This window comes from Panthera pardus, unplaced genomic scaffold (genome assembly GCF_024362965.1).
Source record: "Panthera pardus isolate Hobbes unplaced genomic scaffold, ASM2436296v1 HiC_scaffold_17, whole genome shotgun sequence".
Lineage (NCBI taxonomy): Eukaryota > Metazoa > Chordata > Mammalia > Carnivora > Felidae > Panthera > Panthera pardus.
The window spans coordinates 61,898,945-61,916,372 of record NW_026526732.1 but is presented as its reverse complement, the minus strand read 5'-3'; the positions used below and the strand labels follow the sequence as shown (position 1 = coordinate 61,916,372).

The 17,428-nt window shown below is 38.2% G+C and overlaps 1 protein-coding gene across 2 annotated transcripts in view; it reads right to left on the bottom strand.

The window, feature by feature from the left end:
* CCNC (cyclin C) overlaps positions 1-16,529 on the bottom strand; it is a 29,209-nt gene extending 12,680 nt beyond the window's left edge. Inside the window, exons 1-5 of one of the 2 annotated variants that reach the window (XM_019442956.2) lie at positions 16,222-16,529; positions 9,139-9,245; positions 7,924-8,008; positions 7,472-7,541; positions 3,349-3,400 (exon numbers count right to left, since the gene is read on the bottom strand). In XM_019442956.2, the coding sequence (XP_019298501.1) occupies positions 3,349-3,400; positions 7,472-7,541; positions 7,924-8,008; positions 9,139-9,245; positions 16,222-16,253 (346 nt within the window). In that variant the 5' untranslated portion in view covers positions 16,254-16,529. The remainder of the gene's footprint in view (positions 1-3,348; positions 3,401-7,471; positions 7,542-7,923; positions 8,009-9,138; positions 9,246-16,221) is intronic. The other variant, XM_019442955.2, reaches the window with a different exon arrangement.
* Positions 16,530-17,428: the final 899 nt, after the last annotated feature.

Sequence of the window (17,428 nt, the reverse complement as noted above, 5' to 3'; positions counted from 1 at the left end):
TACTTTTTAAAAAACATTTTCTTGCACAAATTCTTCTAGCTTTTCAAATCCACTGAGAGCTCTTTCAGTTGGGTTCCATGTCCCTCTGACACATCCCCATTAAAGGTAGGTTTTGTTTTGGGTTTTTTTGCACTTCCTTACTTTTTGGTACTATAAGATGCTCCAGGTCTATCTTGTTTATTTCCTGTCCCAATCATTTCTCCTAGGAGCCCTAGTTCCTTTTAATGGAGAATAGTATTAGAAACAAAGATCTGGGCACTAGGTGAACTCCCTGAAACTGGGATGTCATTGCTTATAGACTCTCTTAACTGACAAAGCCTACACACACACACACACAAGTCCACATATCTATAAATATTTATGTGTATTTATGTTAAGGTAAACATGAGTTCATACTGAGGTCTCTGATCACCACGTGGATCATTCTAATCTCCTCTCTTTGCTTATATGTATATTCCCACTCCAGCAATGAGAAACCTGGCTCTAAATATCTGCCATCCATTTACCATGGATGTATCTATCTAGTGGAATTGTTTAATTCCAGACACAAGTAAAGCAGTATCAGAATTGTTAACTTGTACCCACCTTAAGTATCAAATCTATCAACTAGAGTACAGTGCTTACATGCAGTTCCTTTCGCCTTTAGTCTTACAGACTATTCTTCTCCCCAAAGTTACTTTGGTCAGCATGTCCCCACACCCCCTTCATTGAGGTTGTTTCATGTATCTGTAATATAGATTCTCCTCTTCTCAGCACCTACTTGCTTAATTCTTTGCAATCTGGCGTCAACCCCTACCCCATAATGTCTAATGACAGCTACATTCTCTCTCAAAGATCACAAACTCAAAGGTCTGGTTCCAAAGGTGTGGTTTTTTTCTTTGGTACACAACTTCCATGCAGCACAAGACACTATGCAACTCTATCTTTCTTAAAATTTATCATCCCAGATTTCTATCATTGGCCTCACATTTCTAAAATGTTCCACTGATACATTTACATTTAGAATGTCCAAGATTAAAATTTAACTCTTTTCAGAACCCCCTTATTCTCCTCTTCTGGTAGCACCTTCACATTCCCAGTGACCAGGCATAATAATATCTCATCATTTTTTTTAACTTTATTTATTTAGAGAGAGACTGAGAGTGGGCTGGGGGGAAGGGGCAGAGAGAGAGAGGGAGAGAAAGAATCACAAGCAGGCTCTATGCTGTCAGTTTGGAGCCCCAAGCAGGGCTTGATCTCCCCAACCATAAGATTATGACCTGAGCCAAAATCAAGAGTTGGACATTTAACCAAACGAGCCACCCAGGCACCCTTCAAAAGTCGTTTTTGACTCTTCTTAAATCCTTGCTTTTTAAAGTCCTGCTGACTCTGTAATGCAAATCTAGCTTGCTTGTTATCCTTGATGGGGGCCAAAACATCATTAAAAATTTTTTTTCTTAATGTTTATTTTTGAGAGAGAGAGAGAGAGCACACGCACATGAGAGCAAGACTAGGGGAGGGACAGAGAGAGAAGGGGACAGAGGACCTGAAGTGGGCTCTGCACTGATGGCTCGAACTCACATGAGACCATGTGAGACCATGACCTGAACTGAAGTTGGACACTTAACTGACTGAGCCACCCAGGCACCTCCCAAAACATCATTTTAGGCCTTCACTAGTACCTACCTGGATCACTTCAATAACTTCAAAATAATTTTTTTCTACTTTAATCTTGTTGGCTTTTATTTCTCACAGCACCCTGTGGTGATGGCACTCACTACAGTTTGCAGTTTTATATGTATTTTAAAGGGATATTTTTTGTTGTTTTAAAGTTGTGATAAAATATACATTACATAAAATTTATCATCTTTAGCCATTTTTAAATATGCAGTTCAGTAATATTAAATACATTCACAATGTTGTGCAACCATCACCACAATCCAGCTCTAGAACTCTTTCATCTTGCAAAATTGAAAACTCCATACTCATTCAACAATAATTCCTCATTTCCCCCTCCCTCCAGCCCCAAAACAGCTACTATTCTACTTTCTATCTCTATTAATTATTCATAATATTAAATGGAATCATACAGTATTTATCTTTTTGTGACAGGTCTATTTCCCTTGTCATAATGTTCTCAAGGTTCATCTGTGTTTGTTTAAGATTTCATTTTTAAGTAATCTCTACACCAAATATGGGGCTCGAACTTATAACCCTGAGATAAAGAGTCACATGCTCTACCTACTGAGCCAGCCAAGTGCCCCAAGGCTCATCCATGTTGTGGCATGTGAAAAACCTTAAAATCTGACTACTTCAGCTCACATTCTCCTCCAGTTCATCTTACATTATTTTACCAGATTCACCTTCCTAACACACAATTCTGGCATCATCCTCATGTTGAGAAATAAAGCCTTCAATTTTACTTTCTGTTGACAGTATCGCCATCAATGTGATATATCTGGTATATTAAATTCTATGCAAAATTGATTATTACTCTTCTCCCTTAAAAGAGTAAAATATGACATTGAAAAGACTGAATTAGATTATGACACTTGTCTCAAAAAGGGAATGACCCAAAAATATGAAAATTAGTCTGGTTCACAAACAAAAACACAAAAAACCTTCTGCCTCTTCTGTTTAAGAGCAAAGAAGTGAAAGAAAACTGTATTATCTTTTATTAGGTGATGTCTTTGTGCTTAACCTATGAAGATGGAGCACAGCATAATGTTAATACCTTATGTACAATATTTTAAAATCACTGGTCTACAGTGTTATTTCCTTTAATGTCATGACTCAGAGGCAGCTAAACCCCGTCTTTTTAGAAAAAGAACTAAGGCCAAAAGGTAAAGCAATTTGCTCAAGGTTATATAGCTGCTGTTTAGACAGAACTGGGGCTGGCTACTATAGTTAGAATTTTTTTTCCTATACCATGTTTTTCAAGATGGAGGGAAAATAAATAATTCCTATCAAAGACATACACTACAATTACTAAAGAGTTTACTTCACCCACAAGAATGACACAACAGCTAGTCATTACAAAGCAATAAAATATAATAAAACTGGAAAATAAGTTTTTTTCTTAACCCTTATTATTTAAAGAGTCATTGAGTTGATGTTTTTGGATCAATAGTTACTACCCATTTTTAGTATTAAAAGTAATGTCTTAGAAATAATACCGTAGATGGTTTTTAAAATGTTTGTATTTTCACTTTATTTTTAGCCAAATATACTAGCCATAAATGTGACTGCAGGAGATTTAACAAACCCAACCAATCTCTCACAAATCTCATAAACTGAAAAACATTTTTGTTCTATGGAGCTTTTTTAAAGAAGTATATCCTTAAAGCAGGATATACTTTTTTCACTTACATACAGAAGTAGCAGCAGAAATCAATCTTGTATTTGAGACTACTCCAAATTCCTAGAGAAATAAAAGTGGAGGAGATCAGGCATATAGTAACCCAATGAACCTAAGGGTATATGGGGTATATTAAAAACAAAGTATTTCCCACGTACCTCCCCCATGTCTATAGTCTGTTCACCTTGAGGCATGAAGTACTTAAATCTCTAAATGTATTACCTTTCCTTAATATTGCTGCAATAAGACCAATGTTTAAATAATTTTGTAACTTAACATCATTGAGAGGTACAAAATTAGAAACCAAGCCCTAAAGCAAGAATGCCAGCTTTCTGCACTCAAATTAGTTCCTAAAAACATTTTTTAGATTCTACACTTAATTGCAAGAAAAATATTAAGTGTGCTTCCTATTCAATTGAACCCGGACTAACAAACAGGTACTTCATGCTATTTAGTAATAAAACAGCTGAATCTCTAAAGAAGATAAACTTTAACATCATCAAATAATTCAAAAGACCACAGAAACCATTATTCTTTTTGGAAGAGGAAAACAAGAATGATGTAGTAGAATACTTCTAGTATCAGTTCCCATTTCCTCTTTGAATTTAATATGCCACCATTGTAAAAAGAACTGAAATTTATGAGGTGATCCACTTATATTGTCTCATTTAATTTGATTAACCTCATAAGATTACTGATTACTATAGCCTTCACTTCATTTCAAAACAAAAAAATCAAGAATCGGTTCCTTATTCAAGGAAGGGAACTAAACTCCAGGGGCCTGGGTGGCTCAGTCAGTTAAGCATCCAATAACACTTGATTTTGGCTCCAGTCATGATCTTGGGGTTCCTGAGATCCAGCCCTGCTTGGGATTCTCTCTCTCCGTCCCTCCCCTACTCATGCACACTCTCTCTGTCAAAATAAATAAATAAACTTTAAAAAGGGGGGTGGGGGGGTAAACTAAATGGAGTCTATTTAAATACCTTCAATGTACATCTGTATCTTGGGGCAGGGGTGGGTGGGTATGTATGTGTGTGTGTGTGTATATGTGTGTGTGTATTTGCATTTAAACCTCAAACCATAATCACCGAAAACTAAAAAGTAAATGCCTGAGGGGCGCCTGGGTGGCTCAGTCGGTTAAGCGTCCAACTTGGGCTCAGGTCATGATCTCGAAGTTCATTAGTTTGAGCCCCCGCGTTGGGCTCTGTGCTGACAGCTCAGAGCTAGGAGCCTGCTTCGGATTCTGTGTCTCCCCCTCTCTCTGCCCCTTGCCCACTCATACTCTGTCTCTCTCTGTCTCTCAAAAATGAATAAACGTTTAAAAAAAAAAAGTAAAAAAAAAAAAAGTAAATGCCTGAGACATCTCAAGAGTCATTTCTATACAATTCCCATACAACTGGACAAAACACAGAAAGATCTGGTCACAGTTAAAGATTAAAAAACATAATGCTATAACCAAATATGAAGTGATACATTTTTTCCCAGGAATAATTCTTTTTTTTTTTTTTTTAAGTAATCTCTACACCCAATCTAGGGGCTCGAACTCATGACCCCAAGATCAAGAGTCCTATACTCTATCAATTGAGCTAGCCGGGTACCCTGATCAAGGAATAATTCTTCATCCAAAATTCTTAGAGTAAAAACTTTCATATAGTAAATCAAATAACAAAAGATATTTAATAAATAAAACAAATTAAAATTCCCACGATAATCTACAATATAAGTTCATAAAGATTTTGCTTAGATTTTCCAGACTAGTTATGCTTCAGAGACATCAAATTACATGGTGATATTTGGAAAAACCACCCCGTAATATGGGCTTTTTATAAACACTTCCTTTTCCACCAGGGGCACCTGGGTGGTTTAGTCAGTTGAGCGGCCAACTTCAGCTCAGGTCATGATCTCATAGTTTGTGAGTTTGAGCCCCACATCGGGCTCACTGTTGTCAGCAAAGAGCCAGCTTCGGATCCTCTATCCCCCTCTCTGCCCTTCCCCAACTTGTGTGCTCTCTCTCTTTCAAAAATAAATAAACATTATGGGCGCCTGGGTGGCTGGGACAGTTCAGTGTCCAACTTCAGCTCAGGTCATGATTTCACAGTTCTTGAATTTGAGCCCTCTGTCAGGCTTTGTGCTGACAGCTCAGGGCCTGGAGCCTGCTTTAGATTCTGTGTCTTCCTCTCTCTCTGCCCCTCCCCTGCTCACACTCTGTCTCTCTCTCTCTCTCTCAAAGATAAATAAACATTAAAAAAAGAAAAAAAATAGTTTATAAAAAAAAAAAAAACAACTTCCTTTTCCATTATAGAATTTAGTAATAACAACAGGACTAGTTCTGCCTCTTTAAACTACCACTTATAATTAGGAAACCATAAACCTCTAGAAGGTCTTTCTTAATATTATTTCTAATGGTGTCAACTCTCATTACTTTAGGTAATAGTTGGGAAAGGTATCTTGAATAATCCTAAATAATGACCAAAACAAAACTAAATCAACATGAGTACCAAAAGGCATATAAACCTACAAGGCTTAAATTACATTCAGTTTTCAAGAATACAGTTATGATTCTAAAGACATCTCAGAAACACAATACAAAGTTTCATAACATTAAAGATCACATGTATTATAATGATAATCAGTCGGTATCTCCTAGTACTGTTCAGATTTTAACTGTGCTGTCTCAAAAATACTGAAAAGGTAAATAAAATGAGCAGAGATTTGGTTTCAGCTCCAAGTTCCCATCTCTCTTCTCTCTCTCTCACCTAATTACCCTCAATGCCCTAACAATTCCTTACTGGAATCTGTATGACTAGAGCCACACACAATCCTTACCTTTCCTCCTGCTTTCCCTGTGGCTTGGCAGGCAGTCACTATTAGGAGGCAGGGAGGGAAGACAGTAGGACAAAGGAAGCATATGGAGGAGGGACACAGGAGGAGGTACTATAACTCAGGTAATAGTAGAGAAGCTGTCCCCAGCTTGTCGCATGTATGGACTACTACTTGGTGCCAAAAGGTAAATGTCTTAGAAGATACAGAACAAAGCCATTAAAAGCACGGAATCAGTAGCCAGACTCCCAGGGTTCAATACTGGCAGGGCTGGGGAGCCTGGGTGGCTCAGTCAGTTGAGCATCTGACTTCGGCTCAGGTCATGATCTCCCAGTTCATGAGTTTCAGCCCCGCGCTGGGCTCTGTGCTGACAGCTCAGAGCCTGGAGCCTGCTTCAGATTCTGTGTCTCCCTGTCTCTCTGCCCCTCTCCTGCTCATGCTCTGTCTCTCAAAAAATGAATAAACGTTAAAAAAAAAAAACAAAAAAAAACCCAAATACTACCTCTCCCGCGTATGACTTCTACAATCTTAGGCCAATTTCTTAATCTCTATGTACCTCAGTTTCCTCATTTATAAATTAAGGATATTACACTACCCCATTGTTTGTTATGAGGATTAAGTCAGTTATGGTTGTAAAAGAACTTAGAATAGCACTTGGTATATATAGTAAGTGCTACATAAGTGTTTGTTAAATGAATATATAAAGACATGTATATCTTGGGGCACCTGGGTGGCTCAGTTAAGCCAGTTAAGCGTCTGACTCTTGGTTTTTGTCTCAGGTCATGATCTCAGTTTGTGAGTTCAAGCCCCACATTGGGCTCTGTGCTGACAGCACAGAGCCTGCTTGGGATTCTCTCTCTCCTTCTCTCTCTGCCCCTCCCTGCTCACCCTCTCCATCTCTCTCTCAAAAATAAATAAACTTGGGGCGCCTGGGTGGCGCAGTCGGTTAAGCGTCCGACTTCAGCCAGGTCACGATCTCGCGGTCCGTGAGTTCGAGCCCCGCGTCGGGCTCTGGGCTGATGGCTCGGAGCCTGGAGCCTGTTTCCGATTCTGTGTCTCCCTCTCTCTCTGCCCCTCCCCTGTTCATGCTCTGTCTCTCTCTGTCCCAAAAATAAATAAAAAACGTTGAAAAAAAAAAAAAAATTTAAAAAATAAATAAACTTAAAAAAAAATAAATAAATAGTCATGTATCTTTGACTTTGTATGAATTTCAGTATTTTGCCATTATTTTGATATAGGTAATATGCAACCTATGGCAGATTAACCAATGCACATGGACTATACTTTGATGAAGAACAGAAAACTATTTCATACCTCTACTTTGGATGCCAAAAACACACATGTAGGAGCCATTAATACAGGATCTATACTTTTCAGAGAATACCTAAAAATATGATAAGATAAAGTTAAATGTCATTCATATAAAAACACACTGGAGGGGCACCTGGGTGGCTCAGTTGGTTAAGCGTCTGACTTCAGCTCAGGTCATGATCTCACGGTTCATGAGTTTGAGCCCTGATTCAGGCTCTGTGCTGACAGCTCAGAGCCTGGACCCTGCTTCAGATTCCCTCTCTCTCTGCCCCTCCCCCATTCATATTCTCTCTCTCAAAAATAAACAAACATTTTTAAAAAATTAACAAAAAAACACACTGGAAAAAAATGAAGATAACTCTACGATAAACACATGATTTAGTTACACTAAGGTTCATCAACATTACATAAGAGTTTCAAATAGGTATAACATATTCCCAAAATAAAAGTCCTACCTGGCATAGAATCTCTTGAAATAGACTGTAGCAGTGGCAATAACTTGTTGTCTTAATTTAAGATGTTCACCTAATGCTTGAATAACTAGAAGAAAAATAAAGTTTTAAATGTATCTTCTGATATCATAATATTGACATTGAATAATAACTTCCATGTGATTAAATCATGACTATATTAATTTTTAACAAAAAGAAAAACCTACATATGCTATAAAACTCTATTTGGATCACACTGGACTAGTACTAGGATTTGGAAATCTGTTAAAAAATATATAGGTATGCATAAAAACAATAAAAAATAGAAATTGCCCCAGAGCAAACACTATTCTTACATTAAGAAGGCTAAATGACAGGTATTTCCCTCTGAATGATAGGTATCTCAATGCTTTTCATAGTATCTTTAGAATATAAAAAGAAAACATTAAACAGCTATCAAACTCACTATAACTACCACTTTATAAAGTTTATTAAAAAGTCCATAATGAATCCTTAAAACAACAGAGAGACAGGTTTGCAGAACAGTGCACTGAGGGTTAGAAAAATCATGTAACAAAGCTACCATGTGACAGAGCAAGGATCTTCTGACTCTAAATCCCCTTCCCTCCAAAGCAAACTTGTAAGATAAGAATAACCAATATAGGATCTCAATCCAAAGACTCCATTTATCCCCAAAATATTTGCTTTAGCCAATCCTAAATTGGGCTTAATAATGCATTATAAAGACTTAGGGCAATCAATGAACACTTTCAAACTGTTCTGAGTATCTCTGATATGTAAGATTCACAAGACTTTATTTAGATCACTTAAAAAGAAAGATAAGTGAATATAAGTTATAAAAAGAATACATGTATAAATAAAAATGTTAAGTACGGGGTGCCTGGTGGCTCAGTGGGTTAAGCATCCGACCTCGGCTTGGGTCATGATCTCACTGTTCGTGAGTTCAGGCCCCACATCGGGCTCTGTGCTGACAGCTCGGAGCCTGGAGCCTGCTTCAGATTCTGTGTCTCCTTCTGTCTCTGTTCCTCCCCTGCTTGTACTCTTGTCTCTCTCTCTCTCTGTCTCTCAAAAATAAAGATTAAAAAAAAATTTTTTTAATTAAAAAAAAGTAGAAATGTTAAGTATGGACTAAAACAACTCATCACAAATTACTATACAAAAGTTTGAATTCAGAAGTGACCAACTATACTATTTCAGTCATTTTTTAAAAATGTTTACCATTTGTAAAAAATATTTGTAATTTCCAATACTCTTCTTCTGAGAGAAACTTTAAGTCCTTCTGGCGTTCCTTCAAAAGATCTTGTTTATCCAAAATCCATTGCAAACTAAAAGAAACAAAGATGTTAAAACACGCTACAGAGAATCAACTAATAAAGTCACAAAAAAACATTCTAAGATTGAACAAGTTATAAACATTCTGAGAAATACAAAGTGCAAGAAGTAACTCAGAAGATAGTATTTTTCACATTTCTTGAAATTCCAACACTGAGAATTATCTCATTGGGGCACCTGGGTGGCTCAGTTGGTTAGCATTTGACTCCTGATTTGGGCTCAGGTCATGAGCTCATGGTTTGTGGGTGAACCCTGAAACAGGCTCTGTGCTGACAGTTCGGAGCCTGCTTGAGATTCTCTCTCTCTCTCCCCCTCTCTCTCTGCCCTTCCCATAATCTCTAGCGCTCTCTTTTTCTCCTCCACTGAAAATAAATTAATTAAAGAAAAGAGAATTATCTCACTAGTGAATGTAAATATGTTCTGAAAAAAATTCCACTCTAATTTTCTCAGTCTCTCTCGTTCTCTCTCTACCGTATACTACATTTCATTGGTTTTAAGACTCTGATATCAAAAGAAATCTTACAGTCAGTGATGCCTTAGGCTTTTAACTGCTAGTACATTTATTTTTTCTTAGTGATACATAAAATAATGGTCAAGTTATTTGACACCAAATGATGATACCTTAGATTTGAAGTATCTTTTCTCAGTTGTTCATGAGTAACTGGAGTATTTAATTTCCCTACTTCACGAATTCCAATCATGTTAAAAGCTGTTTCAGGATTTATTACACTAATAGCCTCCTCCATCTGCCTAGTCAAGTCTACTATTTTTAACCAGACATATGAAATTGATACGACCCATAAAACTATTCTGCAACTTGCTTTTGTCATTCAGTATGTACTGAAAGTCTTTTTATGTCAACAGATTTGTTATTCAGCATCCTTTTAAATTGCTGCACAACTTTATGGATGTATTATTATTTATTATTTCCTATTAATAGGCAGATAGGTTATAATTTTTCACTATTAAAAATAATGCTTTAATGACTAGCTTTGTAATTCACCCTGTATATTTAATTTTTTTTTTTAATGTTTATTTATTTCTGATACAGAGAGAGACAGAGCATGAATGGGGGAGGGTCAGAGAGAGGGAGACACAGAATCTGAAACAGGCTCCAGGCTCTGAGCTGTCAGCACAGAGCTCGACGCGGGGCTCAAACTCACGGACCGCGAGATCATGACCAGAGCCCAAGTCGGCCGCTTAACCGACTGAGCCACCCAGGCGCGCCAATATTTAAAATAGTTTCCTAGAAATAGAACTAATTGGTCAGTTTTACTGATAACTTTGTTATACATTGGCAGTTTGCAGTCCATATGTGACACCAATTTCCATTCCCATGAAAAGTACATGATGGTGGGTGCCTGAGTGGGTCAGTTGGCTGATCATCTGACTTCAGCCTAGGTCAGGATCTCAGGACTCCTGAGTTCAAGCCCCATGTCGGCACAGAGCCTGCTTGGAATTCTCGGTCTTCTTCTCTCCCTGCCCCCCCCCCCCCAAAAAAAATAAACTTAAAATCTTAAAAAATAAAAAAAGTACATGAGGGTGTCTTAAAATATTTACCCCCCCCCCCCCCCCATGAGTTACTGCCAAGCTTTTAAATACTTAAGAACTGAAAGGCAAAGTAGTATCTTACTGTTTGGCGGGGGGGGGGGGGGGGGGGGGGGGGGGGGATGGGGGTTGTTTGTTTTTACTTTACTTCTGAGGTTAAACATTTTCCAGGGCCTATTGGCCAAATATAGTTCTTCTTTTGTATACTGTAATTCTTTTCTTTTAAGTTTATTTTTTATTTATTTTGAAAGGGAGATAGAGATCAAGCAGGGGAGGGGCAGAGAGACAGGGAGACAGAATCTCAAGGAGGCTCTAAGCTGCCAGCACAAAGCTTGACACAGGGATTGAAATCAGGAACTGTGAGGTCATGATCTGAGTCAAAGACAAGAGTTGGACTCTTAACCAACTGAGCCTCCCAGGCGCCCCTGTACATTGTAATCCTAATATGACAATTTTTCTAATGGGATGGTCTTTTTCACAATTTAGAGATTTTTCTCATATAATTTGCATATTATAGATAATAAATCATTTGTCAAATACACTAAACATTTCCTAAGTTTAGCATGATCTCTTAATATTTGTAATACAGAAATATGGATCACTTATTAAAACCAACCCATATTTTACTTTGATTTTATGTTTGTCACAAATGAAAAGGCCTCCCCTGACACAAAATGATTACAAAAAAAAAAAAAAAAAAAAATCACCCGTATTTTCTAATATGGCTTTTTTCTTTCAATTTGTGATCCACCTGGAATATATTTTGTACAAGGTAGAAAACAGGGATCCAGCTAAATGTTTTGTCAAATGGTTACTCAAATGTTGACTAAAGTATTTCTTGATGTATAATTCTATTATTGTATTTGGGATCATCTTTGTAATTTCCTTTTTTTCTTTTCTTATTCCTATGCCATGCTATTTTAAAACATAAAACTAAACAATTAAAATCTGGTACAGAAAATACTCCCCTGCTACTATTCTTCAGAAAATTGCTTGATATTCTATTACAATTACTATTCTGAGACCTGAACTTTTAAAAACATTGTTATCAAGTCCCAAAAGGAACTTTTAAAGGAAATCCATTCAAAATTGTTTGGGCTTACATTAATGAGATCAATAGCGGAAGAAATGCTATTTTTACAAGGTTAGAATTCAAACTCCATTTATTAAAATCTTTGTTCCACTACAAAATTTAAAAAGTTCTTTCTATAGGTCCTGTACGTTTGTTTACTCCTGTGTATTTCATATTTTCTGTTGCTACTGTAATTATATTTTTCTATCACTCATTTATTTTTAAAATATGTTTATTTTAATGTTTATTTCTGAGAATGCAAAGGGGAGGGGCAGAAAGAGGGGGACAGAGGATCTGAAGACAACTCTCTGCAGAGAGCTGACAGATTGACAGCAGTGAGTCTGATGTGGGGCTCGAACTCAGGAACCCCGAAATCATGACCTGAGCTGAAGTTGGGTGCTCAACCTACTGAGCCACGTTCCCCCATCATTTATTTAAAAGAAAGCTTTCCAGGGGCGCCTGGGTGGCTCAGTCGGTTGAGCTTCCGACTTTGGCTCAGGTCATGATCTCATGGTCCGTGAGTTCGAGCCCCGCGTCAGGCTCTGTGCTGACAGCTCGGAGCCTGGAGCCTGTTTCAGATTCTGTGTCTCCCTCTCTCTCTGACCCTCCCCTGTTCATGCTGTCTCTCCCTGTCTCAAAAATAAAATAAACGTTAAAAAAAAAAAAATTTAAAAGAAAGCTTTCCATTTTTACGTTATGTAACTGGTTACCTCATGAGACCTTTATTTATAATAATTCCTCAATTAACTGAATTTTCTTAAATTTTATTGCTATATACTGGTAATTTTGTCATTTTTTACATCTCATTCTATTAACTGCATTGAGTAGCATTTTCGGAACAATGTTAAACAGGCCCCATAATTTTCCTGTTTTACCATTAAATATCTCTTGTTGATGCTTTGATGTTCTTACCCTGTTAAGAAAGCATACTATTTGTTTTGGTCAAGAACAGATGTTGAATTTTAAAAGCGGTCTTGACGTTTTCACTGTTTATTAACAGATTTCCAAATGTTGACTATATTTCTATAGTAAAATCATTATCATTTTTTATATTTCTAATGTAATGTTAGACTCTACTTGGGAATACTTTATGATATTTGCATCGATATTCAAAAGTCAGACTGTTTTTAATGCTACCTTTGCTAGATTTTATCAGTGTTATTGTAACTTCACATAAAAAGAACTGGAAAGCTTTCTGTGTGAACTGGAATAATTTCAATAGCAGATCTTCTTGAAAATGGGAAAACATTTACCCACGAAATAACGTGGGCCTGGAGCATTTTTTAAGGAGTAGCTCTCTGGTAACTTTCTTAATTTGTTTTGGCTTTCAAACTTATTCCCATGGAGATAACCCAAAGGTACATCTGGATTTATTTACTTTTCTCATTCCTAATTTTGTATTTTTGTATCATATCTTTTTTCCTTGCTTCAACTAGTAGCAGTTTAGTCTACTGTTTTGATTTTCCCTTCTAAGGAACCAACTCTTATAATTTCTGACTACTTTTTTCCTTTCAAGATGTTAATATCGGGGGCGTCTGGACAGCTCAGTTGGCTAAGCATCTGACTTTGGTTCAGGTCATGATCTAGCAGTTTGTGGGTTTGAGCCTCGCATCAGGTTCACTGCTGTCAGCACAGAGCCTGCTTGGGATCCTCTGTCCCCTTCTCTCTCTGCCACTCCCCTGTGCGCTCTCTCTCAAAATTAAATAAATATAAAAAAAATAAAATGTTAATATCGGTATTACCTTTAAGTCTTTCCTTTTTTCCCCTCGGATTTATTTCACTGTTTCCTTTTTAATATTCTTAAGTAGAATATTTTGATTTATTTTTATTCTTTCTCAGTTTTTCAGGATGTTAGTTTATAACTTTGACTTTGGCTACATCCCAAAAGTATGGACATATATTGATCTCATTAAGTTATTTCCTTGATATTATGTAACTGTATTTTCAGTTTCCTCTGATACAATAACATCCAGAATTGATTTTGTACTTTTGTATTTCTGTTATCTGTTCATTAATTCATTCAGTCAACCAGCTAATATTTAGTGCCATTCTCCTTTTTTTAATTTTTTTTAACGTTTATTTTTGAGACAGAGGCAGAGCATGAACGGGGGAGGGGCAGAGAGAGAGGGAGACACAGAATCGGAAGCAGGCTCCAGGCTCGGAGCCGTCAGCCCAGAGCCCGACGCGGGGCTCGAACTCACGGACCGCGAGATTGTGACCTGAGCTGAAGTCGGCCGCTTAACCGACTGCGCCACCCAGGCGCCCCAATGCCATTCTCCTTTTAATGCAGTAAGGTCAAAGAATGTGTTGTGTTCAACTTCCTAGAAAATACTGTGATTCATCCTGTTCTAGTATCATTAATTTCATCCTCACAGTGTTTTTAGAAAGATAATCTTCACAATCAAATATCTTAAGTTTTCTTCACAGCACATAGTACGGAGGATAAACCAAGAACACTTATAATACCAACTTTCATAAAACGTAAGATTACATTGTTCATATGACTCACCATATTTCATGTGCTACTAAGAAAAAAAAATTGCCATGCTCATTTTAGAAATGTTAAGATGTTCGTCTTCAAAAAATCACCTAAAACAATGGTTTTTGTAATCTTTTTGTTTCCAGAATTGATTGCCTTGTCTTTCTTAATTGTAACCTTTTGCAGACGAGGCACTTCATAATTCTCAAGAGATCTGAGTAGCTCTTTCCCAATTCAAGCAGGACTACTTGAATTGGGAGACAAGGACATTTCCAAAAAAGCACACTTAACATTTTAACAATTTTATATTTCAAAAGTGAAGAAACAATTGTTATAGATCCTACCCCCTAAATGTCATTATGCCAACAATAAGTGAAAGCATAATTAACACTTATCAAAAGGTGGGCAGGGGTGCCTGGGTGGCTCAGTCTGTTAAGCCTCTGACTTTGGCTCAGGTGATGATCTTGGGGTTCAGGAGTTCGAGCCCCGCATCAAGCTCTGTGCTGACAGCTCCAAGCCTGGAGCCTACTTCAGATTCTGTCTCCCTCTCTCTCGGCCCCTCCCCCTCTTGAGCTCTATCTCTCTCAAAAAACTAAATAAATATTTTTTTTAAAAAGGTGGGCAGATCTTTTTTTTTTTAGTTGAGAAAAATGACTGTAGCTTTTGATAATCAACAGCTAGCTCCCTGTTAATTCTCTCTCACTTTCTTTCAAAGTTTATCAAAATACTACTCTTCTCCACTAATTAAATTTTCTGTATTTTAATTTTGCCCAAGCAAATATGGCAGTGAGCAAAACTGCAAAATACAAATATGATCAGAGGTAGAGCTTCCACAATTTCATCTCCACAGAATCACTTCATAGCAAGAGGATAACCTGCTTTCCTGAAAAAAGGTTTCCAAAACCATTTTTGTTTTCGCACAAAGGACTAAAAAAAGAATGAATAGGAATTCATCTTTTTTCACAGAATCAAAATTTAAATTACAATTACTAATGCTCTCTTAGCATTTATATATATACACACACACACACACACACACACACTAAAATATAATAGCACCAGCTTCTGTTCATCTTTCAACCGTACAGTGGAAAACCTAATCAATTAGTCCCATCACTCACCTTTCTGCCTACTTAAATGTATTTAGGGGAAAATATTTCTAATATTACTCTAGTTCTTCCATGGTCACTAGCAAAAACAAAACCGAATTCATGAAATATGTTAAAGAAATCAGCAGTCACTGGGAAATACGTGTTTACAACAAAATATAAGGCACAGACTAATGGATACATCTTGAGAGCACCTGCCCTACACCTCACCAACATACAACTCCATCTAGGCATAAGGTAATGGCAGGAACTGGTTAGAGAGCAGAAACAAGCCTGACTCTCTCCACAGAATATTAAATCCACTCAAGACAGAAGGTGAATGACAAAAGACTACAATGCCGATTCCCCGAAGAGAGTCCAGGCAAAAGCGAACCATAACTGTCCTGAAGAGCCCGCCTCACAGTCCCGAACTATGTCACACTTCCCATACCTGTCCCTATCCCATCCCAACCCGCCCCTCTTCCAGGCCTAGCTTATCCAAGAATCCGAAGTTACACTCCTTCCCTCCTCTGAGACCGAACCTCCTTAGCCCCCGCCCTTTCCCACTCACAGACCACCGCCCCCCAACCAAATGCTGCCAGGGGGCGGGGAGAGGGGAGTCGCCAGAGAAAAGCGCGTCCCGCTTCCAGCCGCTGCCGCCTCCCGGGAGACCCCACGGCGCTCGGGACAGGGGCCGGGATCCAGGCCAAGGGGAGTCGCAGGCCCGGTCCTCACCGACTCCCAAGAAGAAGCCCCGGGCGAGAAGACGGAAGATCACTTACTAATGGGAGCTCTGCCAAAAGTTCCCTGCCATGGAACACAGCTTGCCCTGAAAAAAAAGCACCAGCCGGCGGAGCGGCTCGCGGAGCGACCATAGACCCAGCCCGCCCGGTAACTGCGCTCCTGGATCTAATCGGCTCGGCACCGCTCCGCGGCGGCTACGGTGAGAGGAAGAGGATGGCACTCTAATCTCCTTGAGGCCGGCCGGCAACACTCTACACTGTAAACCCGTTCCTATGGATAAAAGTTCCGGCTCGCCCCGCCGTAGCCGTAGCGGATGAAGCCGGTGGGGAGCAGACGGCCTGTGGGCGCAGAAGGGGCGGGAACTGGTGCTCACAGAAGACTCGCGGCGGTCGGAAGGCTCTCGCGAGAGCTTTCTACCAGTTCCGGCCTGGAACCCGCGAGCTGTTTTCTCTGAGCAACTTCCATTCACTGAGCGGGGATTAGAGAGGGCAAGTAGGCTGGTTTGGGATTTTGTTATTTCATTTTACAGGCCTCCACGATGGCACTTAATTAAGATATAAGATTTCCTGACTTCAGTTCTTTGACCTGCTGTTGGAAAGAGGAATAAAGATTATTTTGTCCTCAAGAAATAAATAATAAATAAATAAATAAAAATAAAGATTATCCTCAAGGACCCACCAAAATTTAATGGCATTAAGCCGAATACGTTCTTAATGGAGTCCTTTTGGACTGGATTGCAAACTTCTGGAGCAGCAGTGCTTTTCAAAGCCAGAGACTACCAGTTTTGCAGAACAGTGAAAAACATTTTTCCTTTATTATATATGTACATGTGGTGTATTCATATATATGTACCAAATAGAAACATACAGCCCAAAATGCAATAATTTAATTTTACAATATGAAATAATCTGTATTTCTCATTTTTTATGTTGTGACATTGCATTTATTATTAAAGCTTATTTTTATAAATAATTGAATACACCTAAAAGTTGTTCACAGAAGACCAGTGTTGTGAGTAGCTTAAGACATTATTTTCCAACTAAGTGAAATAAGTCAGAGAAAGATACCATATGATTTCATTTCGTGTGCAATTTAAGAAACAGAAAAAAGAGACCAAAAAAACAGACTCTTAAATATATAAGAGAACTAACAGGTGATTCCAGAGAGGAGGTGAGTGGGGGAGTGGGTTAAAAAAGGTGAAGAGGTTTAAGAGTACACATATTAGTGATGAGCACTGAGGAATGT